The following is a 12,421-nucleotide window of genomic DNA, read 5'->3' on the forward strand; positions in this document are numbered from 1 at the left end:
CATTGCCAGCTCAGCAGTATTTTATTTAGGCTTGTGGAATTTACTCTGTGAACTGTCATACTCGGTGGTTCCATTTCCCAGCGACGTCAAAGGCTGCTCTGTTTTCCTCTCAGTTACAGCAGCTGTTTACAATAAGATATTAGAGAAACATTTCATTTATGAACTCGTGGTTGAGACTTCTCTAGCATGAGATGCCTCACGGTGAATTTTATAAATCGATGCTTTTGAGAGACTCTCCAGCTTCCTGTCAGGAATTTAGAATCAGTCTCAGCTTATGTTCAAACATCCCCACTGTTAATATCCATTAATAAAAATGGGTGTCAGCTGTGGGCTCTGCAGAGAGGCAACACGGTTTGAGAGCTTTTCAGAGCAAAGCCTGGCAAAAAGGTGTTGGGCACGATAACCCGTGGTGCTGCCATCCATCTCCTCCCCAAGGCAGAGGGACTTGGGGCTTCCTCTGCACTCTGTGCCTTTCTTTACGCTCCTAATGCGGAGTGGACAGTTGTCAGTTGTTGTGTGCAGAAGTGTCCAGTTCGTACAGACCCAATTCCTTCTTGGGTGGAGTGCTAGACTGAAATCTGCTGTGCCTGCCTGCCTGGATGGCAGCGCTACCCCAAACTCCGTGAGGATCCCGGAGGAGGTGGGTGCGCGTGTGCTGGGGGCTGACGGGCTGCGCTGTGCCCGCAGACGGTGGCCGTGGGCCAGGAGAAGGGCGCGGAGCCGGAGAGCGGCGCGGTGCCGGCGGGCGAGCAGGAGCGGGGGCAGTCCGGCGGCGGCAGCAGCCTGTTGGACAGGAGGCTCAGCAGCTGCAGCCTGTGCAGCGTGGAGGAGCAGCACCGCGGCGTCTACCAGATGGTGCAGGGCATCCTGCTCTCCACCCGCGGATACGTCAACTTCGTCAACGAGGTGTTCCGCCAGGTCACTGCCCGTGCTGCCCTGCGCTGGCTTCTGCGGGGAGCGGGGTCGGGGGCACCCGGGGCTGGGACAGCTGGGGGCTGCCAGCTGGGGGCCCAAGGGGTCACTGGGCGAGCTGGGGGCCGGTCACTGGGTGCCCAAGTGGTCACTGGGCGAGCTGGGGGCCGGTCACTGGGTGCCCAAGTGGTCACTGGGCAATCTCAGGGCTGGTCACAGCAGCAGCCTTGGAGGTCGAGCTCCTTCCTAGGTCTGGTTTAAGGATCAGATCACGGAGCTGTTGTGGGAGCTGAAGCTCGCTGCTTCCAGTGGTGGTGTGGGTGGCAGGTGTGTGTTTGTGTGCACCACTTGTGCCTCCTGTGGGGAGTGAAATCTGTGAATTTCCCCTTCCAGGCTTTCCTGTTGCCGCCTTCCGATATATCCGCGACACGGAAGGTGGTGAAGGTGTACCAGAAGTGGATACTGCAGGAGAAACCCGTGTTCATGGAGGAGCCAGACAGGAAGGAGGACAGCCAGGATGCTGCTGCTCCCCTGGAAGACTCCTCAGTGCAAACAGACGGTAAACATGTATGGCATCTCTGTTCCTTACTTTGTCCTCTGCCCTGCTGGGGCTTTTCACCTCGCTCTGTAGAGGAGTAACAGTTTCAAGCGTGTGGGGAATTAAAAAATGCTTTTATTCAAAGGCTCACAGCTGAAATAGTTGCTGAGTAGTGCTTGGAGTGCAGGGGAGGGTTGCAGCTGGTTTGAGAGACATCATCTGTGGTGATTCCCCGTGTGTAAATATGACAGCAGGAACTTCATGGAAGAAACACTGATGGGTCCTGCGGTGCTAAAATTGGCTGTCTGCTGGCCTAGGGCATGGAGAGCTGTTTCCTTTTGGTTGGTGGTGCTTAAAAACTTGACAATATGCATTAATCTGTGCGTGCTGTAACTGGGCACCTCAATCCAGACAATTTAACTGTAGATAGGGTTCCTGTGCATCCCCTTTTATTATCCTGTTCTGAACCATCAGTAGAAGTGCACTGTTGACACGGTGACACTGTTTCAAGGGGAGTTTTCTAGTACTGAGTGAGAGGTTTGATTTGTCAAACAGCGAGAATTACAAGGTTTCCACTTTGTTTGGCAGAGAATTTGTAGTTTCGCCAGACTTAAATTCAAGGGCTGCTCCAGTCAGTGAGTAGGAAAAGCCGTGTAAAATGTTTCAAGTAACACACCTCCTAAAACTTTCAGGAGCCTGCAGGTTTGGAGATGAGGAAAGGATAGTCAGGAATTCCCTGTGGAAAGGAGTGTGTGCCACACCAGTTGCCCGGCTTCTGCTGCTGGGGCAGGGGTGGCTGGTGTGGGTCTGGAGCTGTGCCCCGTGGCTAACCAGGCTGTGTTTGGCAGCTCTCCTCGGAGCCCTGCGGCCACAAGCGCTCCTCCAGCTGGGGCAGGACGTACTCCTTCAGCAGCGCTGTCAGCAGGGGCTGTGTGCTGGAGGATGAGGACAGGGATGTGAAGGCTGGCGCTCAGGCCGCGCTGCAGGTGAGCTGCGGGCAGGGGCACACCTGGCTCTGCCCTGCCCGCTCAGGTGGGTCACTTCTTGTGCTGCACCGTCTGCCACCAGCCCTGAGGTGCAGGGGAAGGGCTACCCGGGCTTGCTTGGCTTTGTAAGGCACAGTTTGGGCTCCATGTGTCACTCTGGAACACATCCATTAACCCAAGTGACCCTGTCTCAGAGCCAGAGATCTGTGTTCCAGCACACGAGGGTGATTTCTTTCCTCCCGCGAGTAGGAGGAATTGATCAGAACCATGCATTTACTTTTGCTGAACTTCACTGGCTGAAAATGCTGTTTAAGCGTGTGAAGGCAGGAAATGAGTGGCTGGAGGAATGTCCACGAACACCCACAAACCCTGCACTGAGCCTGGGTGGGTCTGTGGCTGGAGTAACACAGGAAAATAAAGTGATGGGAAAGCATGAGACCCCCTCTGAGGAAAGGGCAAGGTTTAACTGAAGCAGCAAGAGTATTTTGCTGTATTCCCTGCCTGTGTCCATTCCTTGCAAACGGCCTGTCAATGCCAGGTGTTCCTGACCAACTCAGCCAACGTTTTCCTGCTGGAGCCGTGCTCCGAGGTCCCCGTGCTGCTGAAGGAGCAGGTGGATGCTTGCAAAGCCGTTCTCAGCATCTTCAGGCGCATGATAATGGAGCTGTCCATGAACAGGAGGACGTGGTAAGGGAAGCAGGGCGTCCCTGGGGAGAGAAAGGGGCTGCAGCCCACAGCCAGCCGGGCTGTTTCACAGGCGATCCGAGCTGTGAGCGCATCCTCAGGAAGCGAGGCTGTGCCGCAGCGGCAGCGAGCAGCTGCAGCTAGCACAACACCTTTTGCTTTGGCACCAGGGAGCAGATGCTGCAGGTGCTCCTCAGGATAACAGAAGCTGTGATGCAGAAGCCGAAGGAGAGCCAGACGAAGGACACGTTTGCTCAGAGCATGGCAGGGCTGCTGTTCAGGGTGAGTGAGTGGGGGGATGCTTGCTTTGCTCTGCCCACAGCTTTGCTCGAGTCCTGTGAAAGCTGCTTGCATTCCTGTGCAGGAGGGGTTTACTCCTGTTTTGCCAGCAATTGTTTTGTAAACTGTTGCTGGCAGAGGGAGAGCTGGGTTTGCCCTGTCCTTCAGGGCTCTGTTTTACCAACTCTGGTGGCACAGACAGGATGTTTTCAGTGAGCGTGTCTCTGGAGTGTAGAATTCAAGTAGCTGTTTTCCTAAAAGTCCAGCAGAGAAGTGAAAACTGAGCCATGCTGAGTGAGAGAGACATTTCTGCTTCCTACTGTCCTTCCACTGCAGAGCGTGGCTGGGAGTGTAGAGCTGCCCCAGAGCTCAGCTGCTGCAGTTCTGTGGGTGTGGGACACCCCTTAACACCCAGCCTGAGATTTCTCTGCATTTCCTTCATCAGTGGGGTGTTTTTGAGGGAAGGCAGCGCTGCACATCAGCTGTGCCTCAGCAGGCTCCCGTGCTGATGTACAGTCGCAGCTGTGGGTTGTGCTTGGTGCCCCGAACTCCTCAGCCCTGCCCGAGCTGCCCCTGTCCCCCCAGACGCTGCTGGTGGCGTGGATCAGAGCCAACCTGAGCGTGTTCATCTCCCGGGAGCTGTGGGACGAGCTGCTGGGCGTGCTGTCCGCCCTGACCCACTGGGAGGAGCTGGTCACCGAGTGGGCCAGCATCATGGACTCGCTGACAGCCGTGCTGGCCAGGACCGTGTACGGCGTGGAGATGACAAACCTGCCCCTGGACAAGCTCAGCGAGCAGAAGGAAAAAAAGCAGAGAGGCAAAGGTTTGTCTTCGTGCTTCGGTGCTCTCTGTGTTTCAAACAGGTTAAATATTGAAGCTTGACCTGAAAAATTAATGTTAAACACGGCTTGGTCTGGTGTAAGGACCTGTTTCATCAGATGGGGAGCACTTGGGGTTTGTGTGTTGTCATCCTTCACCGGGGAGGAGAGCTGGTTGGGGTCTGCACCTACAGCCAGGGGTTTTGGGGTAGCAGAGATGAAATGCGCTTTCCTCTGCTGCTGGCACTGGCAACTCTGTAAAAATGCCTTTCCGTGTGTTTTTAGTGGAGTTTCTAATTGAGAGTGTTCTAGCTGCATTTCCATGCCTCCCTGAAATCGATGCACATGGCTTGGTGTACCAGCTGGTTTTTATTAATAGCAAAAGTTAACTTGCGTTGTTTAAAGTGTTCGTATTTGCCATGTTTCCTCTCGTGCTTCAGTGAAAATACATGCCAAAGCACCCAGTGCCAGAACCTTTTGTGTCCTTTGTCCTCAGGTGGTGTTTTAGAGCCTCAGAAGACAGCTGTGGTGGGAAGATCTTTTTCATTAAGCTGGAAAAGTCACCCTGAAGTTGTGGAGCCGATGAGGTTCCGAAGTGCCACGACCTCTGGGGCCCCGGGAGTGGAGAAGGCGAGGAGCATTGTCCGTCAGAGAGCCACAGGTGAGAGCACAGCCGGCTGCTTTGGCAGCCAGACCCTCACACACACCCAGTTTCAGTCTGCCTCCGAGGGGGGCTGCTGCCAAAAGCAGCTCAGTGATGAACTGCCCCAGCAGAGAGCTTGCGTGGCCGTGGCTGGCTGTCCTGGCCAGTGTGAATCACAGAGTATTTTGGGAAAGTCTCTCTAAAAGCTTTTAGCTGCAGGGCGTCATTGTGAGTTAAAGCTGTGCACCTGAGGGGTTTTTCTGGAGAGGTGCATTGCTGTCTCTGTTGGTTCCTAAGAAAGCATTTGTTACTGTCAGGCAGATAACAGATACTGATGCAGCTGTTCCCTGGGAGTGCAGGGTAAGCCAGGCGCCCAGCAAATGATGTTATTGCTTTATGTGCTCTCTTTTTCTTGGCCTGCTGAGGTTTTCCTCCTCTGGAAAGAGGAGAGCAGGAGGGTGGGTGGGGTGAGGGCTGCTGGGGCAATGGCAGACCCCAGGCATGGGGCAGGTGCTGGTTAGTGCAGGCATTTCAGCAGCCTGCCCTGCATTCCGTGTCAGCGTGTGTCCCTGTGCCCCTCCTGGGGCAGGAGCTGCTGCCCTGCCCAGCTCCCTCCCTGCTGCCCTCCACCAGAGCTGGGAGGATGCTCAGGGTGTTCTGTGGCTCCGTGGCTGAGCCTCAGCCTCCAGCCTGGGTCACAGAGCGCTCTGGCAGCAGAGCCACTTCACTGTGAGTTTTATTTCTGAGTCCAGGGAGTCCCTGTCTGTGCTCCAGGGGAGGATTCTCTCTCCTGCTGCAGCGTTTTCCCCTTTGACACCCTGCCAGAGTGTCAGCAGGGAGAACCTGGAGTTGTTGATCCAGGGCTTTTCTTGTTTGTGTGTGTTTGGATTAAAGGCCCTTCCACACTTGCTGTGGATCAGAAATCCCTGATTATTGCCCTTTCAGTGTGAGAGAGTGTTGGACAATATTAACTTACATCTCAGGGGCTGAACCCCTGGCCTTGCTGCTGTAGAGCTTCGTCCCAGAACACGGGGCTGTGCTGTGTTGTGACACTCAGAACTGCAATGTTTCACTGTGCTCCTGATGTAATTATTGCTCTATTTTTTCCTGGAAGCTAAGCGAAGCCAGTCTATCAGCAACTGTGTCCATCTCTATGAGGCTTTGCCAGCCACTAAAAGTGTTCCTCTTCTGCTTCACACTGTGAGCTCTCTCTTCCCTGGTATCTCTTACACTTCTTGCTCTCACAGACTGTCAGGTACTGTACTTTAAAGTCATCTTTGGTATCAATGTCCTGTATATTTTTAAACTGCTCTCTGTCTGTTCCCTTTCTGTCCGGTGGGTTTGTCTCAGGGTGTTTGCAGCTCAGTGAGCAAACAGTTTTCATTCACTTTGGTATTAAAGATTGCCAGAAGTTGCAGTTAGATCTACATTGCCTTGTAGCTAAAGTGAAAATCCCCACCTTTCACTTCCTGGGAGGGATTTGTGGTTCCTGAGTCCTGCCCAGAGTCGTTCCCTGCAGTAGCAAGAGAAAGGAGAGCTCTGGACGTGTTGCTCTCTGGCCCCGTGGGGATTCCTGCTCACTGAAACCTCTTTGGAGTGTTTCCATCTCCAGTTATCCCGGGGGGAGAGCTGAAATTGTTCCAGTTAGTGAAGTGCATCGAATGTTCTACTTCATTGCTTTTTCTAAGACATTGAAAGTCGGTGAAGGCCAGAAATGCTGGTTTTTGTGCACACGCTCCTGAGATAACTTCCTGAAACACCTACAGTGCTTATCAATCAGTAAAGCAATAGTAAAACTTGCACACTGCTGGATGGAAATGCTGGAGTGCTACTGGCTTTTTTGGAGGTTTATTTTTCCCAAATGCTAAGAGAAATGCATTTCTATAAAGCGCTGTGCTGCTCCACAATCTCAAGAGTTCCCATTGCTTTACGGTTTTTCTAAGGATATTTTATAGAATTTAAATTGTAACTTGTGAATTTTACCCTGGGAATTTTAAATGCTTGCAAGGGTCACTTTTTTCATAGAGCTTTCTTAGGCAAGGAGTTCACAGGTGCACACACGAGCTCCTGCAGCAAATGTTTTGTGCTGTAATTAAATCGACAGAAGTTGAAGAATCTCAACAGCTGGAAAATTCAGAAGGAGCAGAAGCTGCAGGCCCGTTTGCAGACCAAGAGCAGCAGCTAACTCGAAGCAGCAGCACTTCAGATATTGCAGATCAGATTCCATCTGATTTCTTTCAAGGTAATTTTAATAAAATACAGCAATACTGTGTTTTTGAAGGAAAAGTGTTGAGGCTTGTTCAGCCTCACAAATGCTGCTCTTTGATTTCCAGCTCTCCTCTAAAACGTTTATCTCATTTTCTTAGTCCCTCATAGTTGGTAAGTTCTTGAAAGAACTTTTTTTTTTTTAAGAAGTTAGACCCCACGAATGCAGGATGTGACCTTTTGTACAACAGGGAGGCCAGAAATGAATCCTGGAACGTGTGATATGAATATAAATATAAATAAGAACTATAAATATAAATGGAAATATTTATTTCTATATAATACCTTTATATAAATATAAATATAAATATAAATATAAATATAAATATAAATATATATAAATATAAATAGCTGAAGTTTACATGAGGCTTGCTGTGTGCTTTGGTCCCACAGATGTTTACAGTTCTTGTTTCCTTTCTGAAACTTCCAGGCAAAACTGCTGGAAATTCAGCTTCAGACTCCAGATCACTTCAGGAAAACAGGGGATGTGCAAAGGAGCAGGAAGCTGAGCAAGTAAGGCAAAGCCAAAAGTAATTTCTGATGGGATCCTAGCGGTGTTTTCTTTCTAATCAGGCAGCTTTGAGCATTCAGGAGCTGTAGGAGGTGAAAGTGTGGGCAGTGATTAATCCCATTTCTGCTGTGCAGTCTGGAAGCGAGCTGTGGCAGGGTGTTGTCCTGCTGGGTGTGATCAGTCTGTGCCTCCTGATCTCACCAGCTGCTTCTGCAGGTGTGTCTGTTCTGGTCTTACACCAGGCTTTGGTCCTTCCTTAAAATATTAAACATCAACAAGAAGTTTGTAACTTTTAAAAGATGAATAATTCATGGCTATTACAGAGCTGCAGTACACTGGAATAAATGTTTGATGGTTTAAAGCACTGATGAAAATGCTTCTCTTCAGCACAGTTCCTGTCAGCAGCCGTGCATGGCAGATGTTAGTGTGAGCTGACGTTAGCACAGGCAAACTTCATGCATTTTTAATGGCAACTTTTCAGCACAGAGTTGAGACAATAAATGACTCAGCCTGATCATCTCTGTGAAACATGAAGGCTGAAAGATTATTTTATTTTTTTTTTTTTAATACCTTGAATTATTTCAGGTGTGTTTGAAAAACAGAGGTAAAAAATCCTGGTTGTTGGTGTGAAAACCGGGGTTGTTGGTGTGCAAACGGAGGAAGGGGAGGGTAAAGGGTGAAATGGGACACCTGATGTGTTCCTGGGGACACTGACAAGCCCTTGGGTAGTGTGAATATTGATGAGGATGTGGTGGCTGGGCTGTGGTCGGTCTCTGATGAGGGTGGGTGTGGGATGGGCTGGGCTGTGCTGGGATGAGCTGGGCTGTGCTGGGCTGTGCTGGGATGGGCTGTGCTGTGCTGGGCTGTGCTGTGGAGCTGAAGGCAGGAGGAGCAGAGGTGAATTTCTCCCTGCAGGCTCTGATGAGGAGGAGCAGCAGCACGGCCGAGCTGGGTGATGCGAGGGCAGACTCGCAGGGCTGTTACAGAGCCAGGGAGAAAAGTGAGTGCTGCTGTGTTTGCGTGGAGCCCAGCGCTGCGGGGCCGCTCTGGGGCGTGCTGTGAGCGGGCTGTGCTGCTTGCAGGTGAGAGCCTCAGCAGTGACACGTCCCTGGGCTGTGCCACCGACGTGGACGCGGCTCTGGTGGCCTGGCAGGCGGCCGAGGACGAGCCCGAGGCTGGGACAGGTGTGGATCCTGCAGCACCACGCTGGCTCCAGCTCAGCCCCTCACAGGAGCCTGCCAACCTCACAGGTACCCTCCAAACAACCTTACAGGTACCCACCAGCTACCCTCCAAGCTCACAGGTACCACAGCACCCATCCCCAGAGAGGAGCTCCGTTCCCCACTCGGCTTGTGGGACACCCCAAACGTGTCCCCCCAAACGGTTCTGCAGGCCTGGGGCAGAAGGGACCCGGACCATCAGGTGATCTGCTGGTAAATGATGGTCCAGAGAGCCACCTGAAAATAGCAGGGCTCCTCCCAGTGCCCCCCGTGCTGAGGTGCAGCACACTGACTGATGTCTGAAGTGACCAGGTTCTGTTCCATGGTCTGAACATTGGGTCAGGAACTGAAGGCAGTACTGCAGGAATATCTCACCGCCCGCTTTCCTAATGGATACACAATTCCAAGGGTACTTTTTCATGTCAGCTTTTCCTTTGAAATGTCTGCTTTAATGAAGCAGCACAGCCAGCCCAGGCAGGGGGCTGCTGCTTGGAGAAGGTGCTGCTGGCCGTGGTGAGGATGCCAGGTTTGATAAATGGAGTGTTTGTGGCTGTGGTGCAGGAGAAAGGCACACCTGGTGGGCTGGCAGGGGTGTCCTGGCCCTGTCAGGCAGTCACAGCTCGCTGTGCTGCCGTGGGGTGAGGCAGAACAGCCCTGGCAGCACCTCTGAGCTGCAGAGCTGCCACTGCCCTGGTCTGTAGAAGGTCATTCCAACGTGCTCAATGAATAACATCTGCTTTAGCACCTCAAACGGGGAAAAAACACCTCCCAGAGCTGTTTTGTAAATACATTCAGACATAAAAGCATCTGGAATGCCTTTTGTTTCACTAACCTTCCTTGCTAAGCTGAGAGGACAGGAGGACATTGTTTCCTCCTGCCTGTGCAGGGTTTCCTGCAGGCACACCTGGGGCCAGGCTGTGCTGCTGCCTGGGACAGGAGAGCAGCTGCCAGCTCTTGTCATTGGAATCTGCACTCCAGAGTGCCTCTGGACTGTTCAATAGAAACTGCATTCCCCTTCTCCCAGCCCTGCTCTCTGTGCTCTCTGCTCTCCCAGGAGCTGCTCTGGCTGAGTGCTGGTGCCTGAGCACATTTCCCAAGGCTCTTCAGCTCTGGGTTTTTATTCCTTTGTCCACTTGCATTGCCAGGTCTCACTACACTGTGAGAGATGAAAAAAAGAAAGAAAGGGCTTTTATAAACATAGAAATGTTACCTGTAAGAGCCAGTTATTGATGGAATAGATCCCTCAGGCACCTGAAGGTCGCTTTTAGGTGCATTTTGCCTCCCTGCTGAGAAGCCCTGGGTGTGCTGTGCCCTGAGGCTCTGTCACCTCTGCCTGTGTTTGCTTCCCTGGTTTTCTTTGACTCAGAGGCAGCTCCAGCAATGAAAGAGATTTGGGGGGGAGAATTCTTGTGGGGTGGAAGATGGTTGGGAGGAGTAATGACCAGATTCTGTCGAACAGATTCATGCTTAGGCTGCATTTCTAACTTGTGGAAATGGACCTGAATTGGAATTTGCAGACAGCAGTGAGTTCCTGGCTGACGACTGCAGTATAATTGCTGGAGGAAGCCTCGTTGGTTGGCATCCCGATTCTGCTGCCGTGCTCTGGAGGAGGATCCTGGGAATTCTTGGAGATGTGAACAACATAAAGTCACCCAAAATCCATGCAAAAGTTTTTGGCTACCTTTACGAGCTGTGGTATAAACTTGCCAAGGTATGAGGTGCTTCCAGCTAATGATAACGATGTTGTCATTAGCATTTCTTTGGTTGTGGAAATGGTCATTAAATGGGATCCGTGTTAGCACCTGGAGCATAAGCAAGGTGTGGGAGGGCTGTGTCATAAAGGAAGCTTTGTCTAGTTTGGTTTCCAGCAGCTAGCTCCAACAGAGAATCCTGTGCAATGACGAGAGAATTGAAGTGGGGTGAGGGAACAGTAGCAAAGAACGAGGTAGTGCAGACGTAGGTGTTTGTGTAAGGGCCACAGTGTGACTCCAGCAGGTAATGTTTGCTCTGGATGGGGAGCAGCAGCAGAGAACCAGCTCTCCTGGTGGCTTTGGCTGCAGTGTGGACTCAGTGTAGCCCCGGGTGCAGTGCCCGAATGTAAATAAAGTAAAATTAAAACATAACCAAAAATAAAACCAAAATCCTGTTTTCTTAACGCTCTTCTTTAACCCCCTCAGATCCGGGACAACCTCGCTATCAGCGTGGACAATCAGTCAACTCCCTCTCCTCCCGTGCTCATCCCTCCCCTCAGGATATTTGCATCCTGGCTGTTCAAGGTCAGTCCTGGGGCTCTCACAGGAGCTGCAGGGCTGTGCATGGGGCTGCTGCAGGGCTGTGCATGGGGCTGCTGCAGGGCTGTGCATGGGGCTGCTGCAGGGCTGTGCATGGGGCTGCTGCAGGGCTGTGCATGGGGCTGCTGCAGGGCTGTGCATGGGGCTGCTGCAGGGCTGTGCATGGGGCTGCTGCAGGGCTGTGCATGGGGCTGCTGCAGGGCTGTGCATGGAGCTGCTGCAGGGCTGTGCACGGAGCTGCCTCTGTGTGCATTGCTGTTTGTGCCACTGCTGGCCACGACAGCCATGCCCGCTGGCTGGGATGCGAGGTGGGGATGCAGGGATGCTGCAGGGATGCTGCAGGGGATGCAGGGATGCTGCAGGGGAGCTGCAGGGGATGCAGGGATGCTGCAGGGGAGCTGCAGCTGTGCTGTTGTTGCAGGCTGCCACGCTGCCCAGCGAGTACAAGGAGGGGAAGCTGCAGGCCTTCAGGCTGCTCTGTGCCATGATGAGCCGGCGCCAGGACCTGCTGCCCAACTCCGACTTCCTGGTGCATTTCTACTTGGTGCTGCGCCTGGGGCTGACCAGCGAGGACCAGGTACGGGCTGGGCTCCAGCTGCTGCAGCTGCTGCAGCTGCTGCTGCTGCTGCCAGGACCCAGCACAGCTGCGGGCACTGCGGCTGCCCTGCGCCCCCCTGGCCTCGGTGCCAGGCGAGGGAAAGGCTTCACCGGGCTCTGAGGTGATGGTTGTCCCACAGAAACGGCCTGGTGCTCGTGGGAACGTGCAGAAATGATCTTTGCACAAATTCAGGACTCATCTGTGAGCACTCCCAGGTTTTTATAGCTGTAGGAGCCAGAGCAAGGGCTGCAGCTCTGCTGGGGGTGGCAGCAAGGAAATTCTGGGAGTTACTGATGGTGCCTTTAGGAAATGAGCCAGGTTGGATTGTTTCTGAGATGGAAGAGGGAAAGAAGGAATTGTTACCAAGTTCCTGCCCCTCGGTCTCCCTCCTGGAAAGTTAGAGCATTTGGAAAACACTCCTTTTGAACAGGTAGGAATAGAGGCAGGGGTTTCCTCCTGGGAGATCCCAGGAATCCTGCTGCAGCTGCACATCCCTCTAAGGTTCCCTGCATGTTTTGCAGCCCCACACTGCAATCCCTCTGTCTCCCTGGATGTTTGCAGCCCCACACTGCAATCCCTCCGTGTCTCCCTGGATGTTTTGCAGACTCTGCTGCTGCTCTTTGTTCTTGCTCTCCACTCTGGTGGCTGTGTTTGCCTCTTGGTGGCACACTTGACC

General features: G+C 52.6%; 1 protein-coding gene across 1 annotated transcript in view; it reads left to right on the forward strand.

Annotated features, from left to right (window-relative positions):
• The window catches only part of RALGAPA2 (Ral GTPase activating protein catalytic subunit alpha 2), an 85,614-nt gene that overhangs the window by 12,553 nt on the left and 60,640 nt on the right, over positions 1 to 12,421 (forward strand). The window contains exons 10-24 of the mRNA XM_086875220.1: positions 688 to 918; positions 1,306 to 1,479; positions 2,299 to 2,436; positions 2,975 to 3,123; positions 3,291 to 3,402; positions 3,985 to 4,222; positions 4,714 to 4,878; positions 5,975 to 6,115; positions 6,965 to 7,102; positions 7,556 to 7,638; positions 8,552 to 8,636; positions 8,719 to 8,886; positions 10,374 to 10,567; positions 11,034 to 11,132; positions 11,569 to 11,724. Coding sequence (XP_086731346.1) covers positions 688 to 918; positions 1,306 to 1,479; positions 2,299 to 2,436; positions 2,975 to 3,123; positions 3,291 to 3,402; positions 3,985 to 4,222; positions 4,714 to 4,878; positions 5,975 to 6,115; positions 6,965 to 7,102; positions 7,556 to 7,638; positions 8,552 to 8,636; positions 8,719 to 8,886; positions 10,374 to 10,567; positions 11,034 to 11,132; positions 11,569 to 11,724 — 2,271 coding nt within the window. The remainder of the gene's footprint in view (positions 1 to 687; positions 919 to 1,305; positions 1,480 to 2,298; positions 2,437 to 2,974; positions 3,124 to 3,290; positions 3,403 to 3,984; positions 4,223 to 4,713; positions 4,879 to 5,974; positions 6,116 to 6,964; positions 7,103 to 7,555; positions 7,639 to 8,551; positions 8,637 to 8,718; positions 8,887 to 10,373; positions 10,568 to 11,033; positions 11,133 to 11,568; positions 11,725 to 12,421) is intronic.

The sequence above is a fragment of the Cyanistes caeruleus genome, chromosome 2, assembly GCF_971803275.1.
Source record: "Cyanistes caeruleus chromosome 2, bCyaCae1.hap1.1, whole genome shotgun sequence".
Lineage (NCBI taxonomy): Eukaryota > Metazoa > Chordata > Aves > Passeriformes > Paridae > Cyanistes > Cyanistes caeruleus.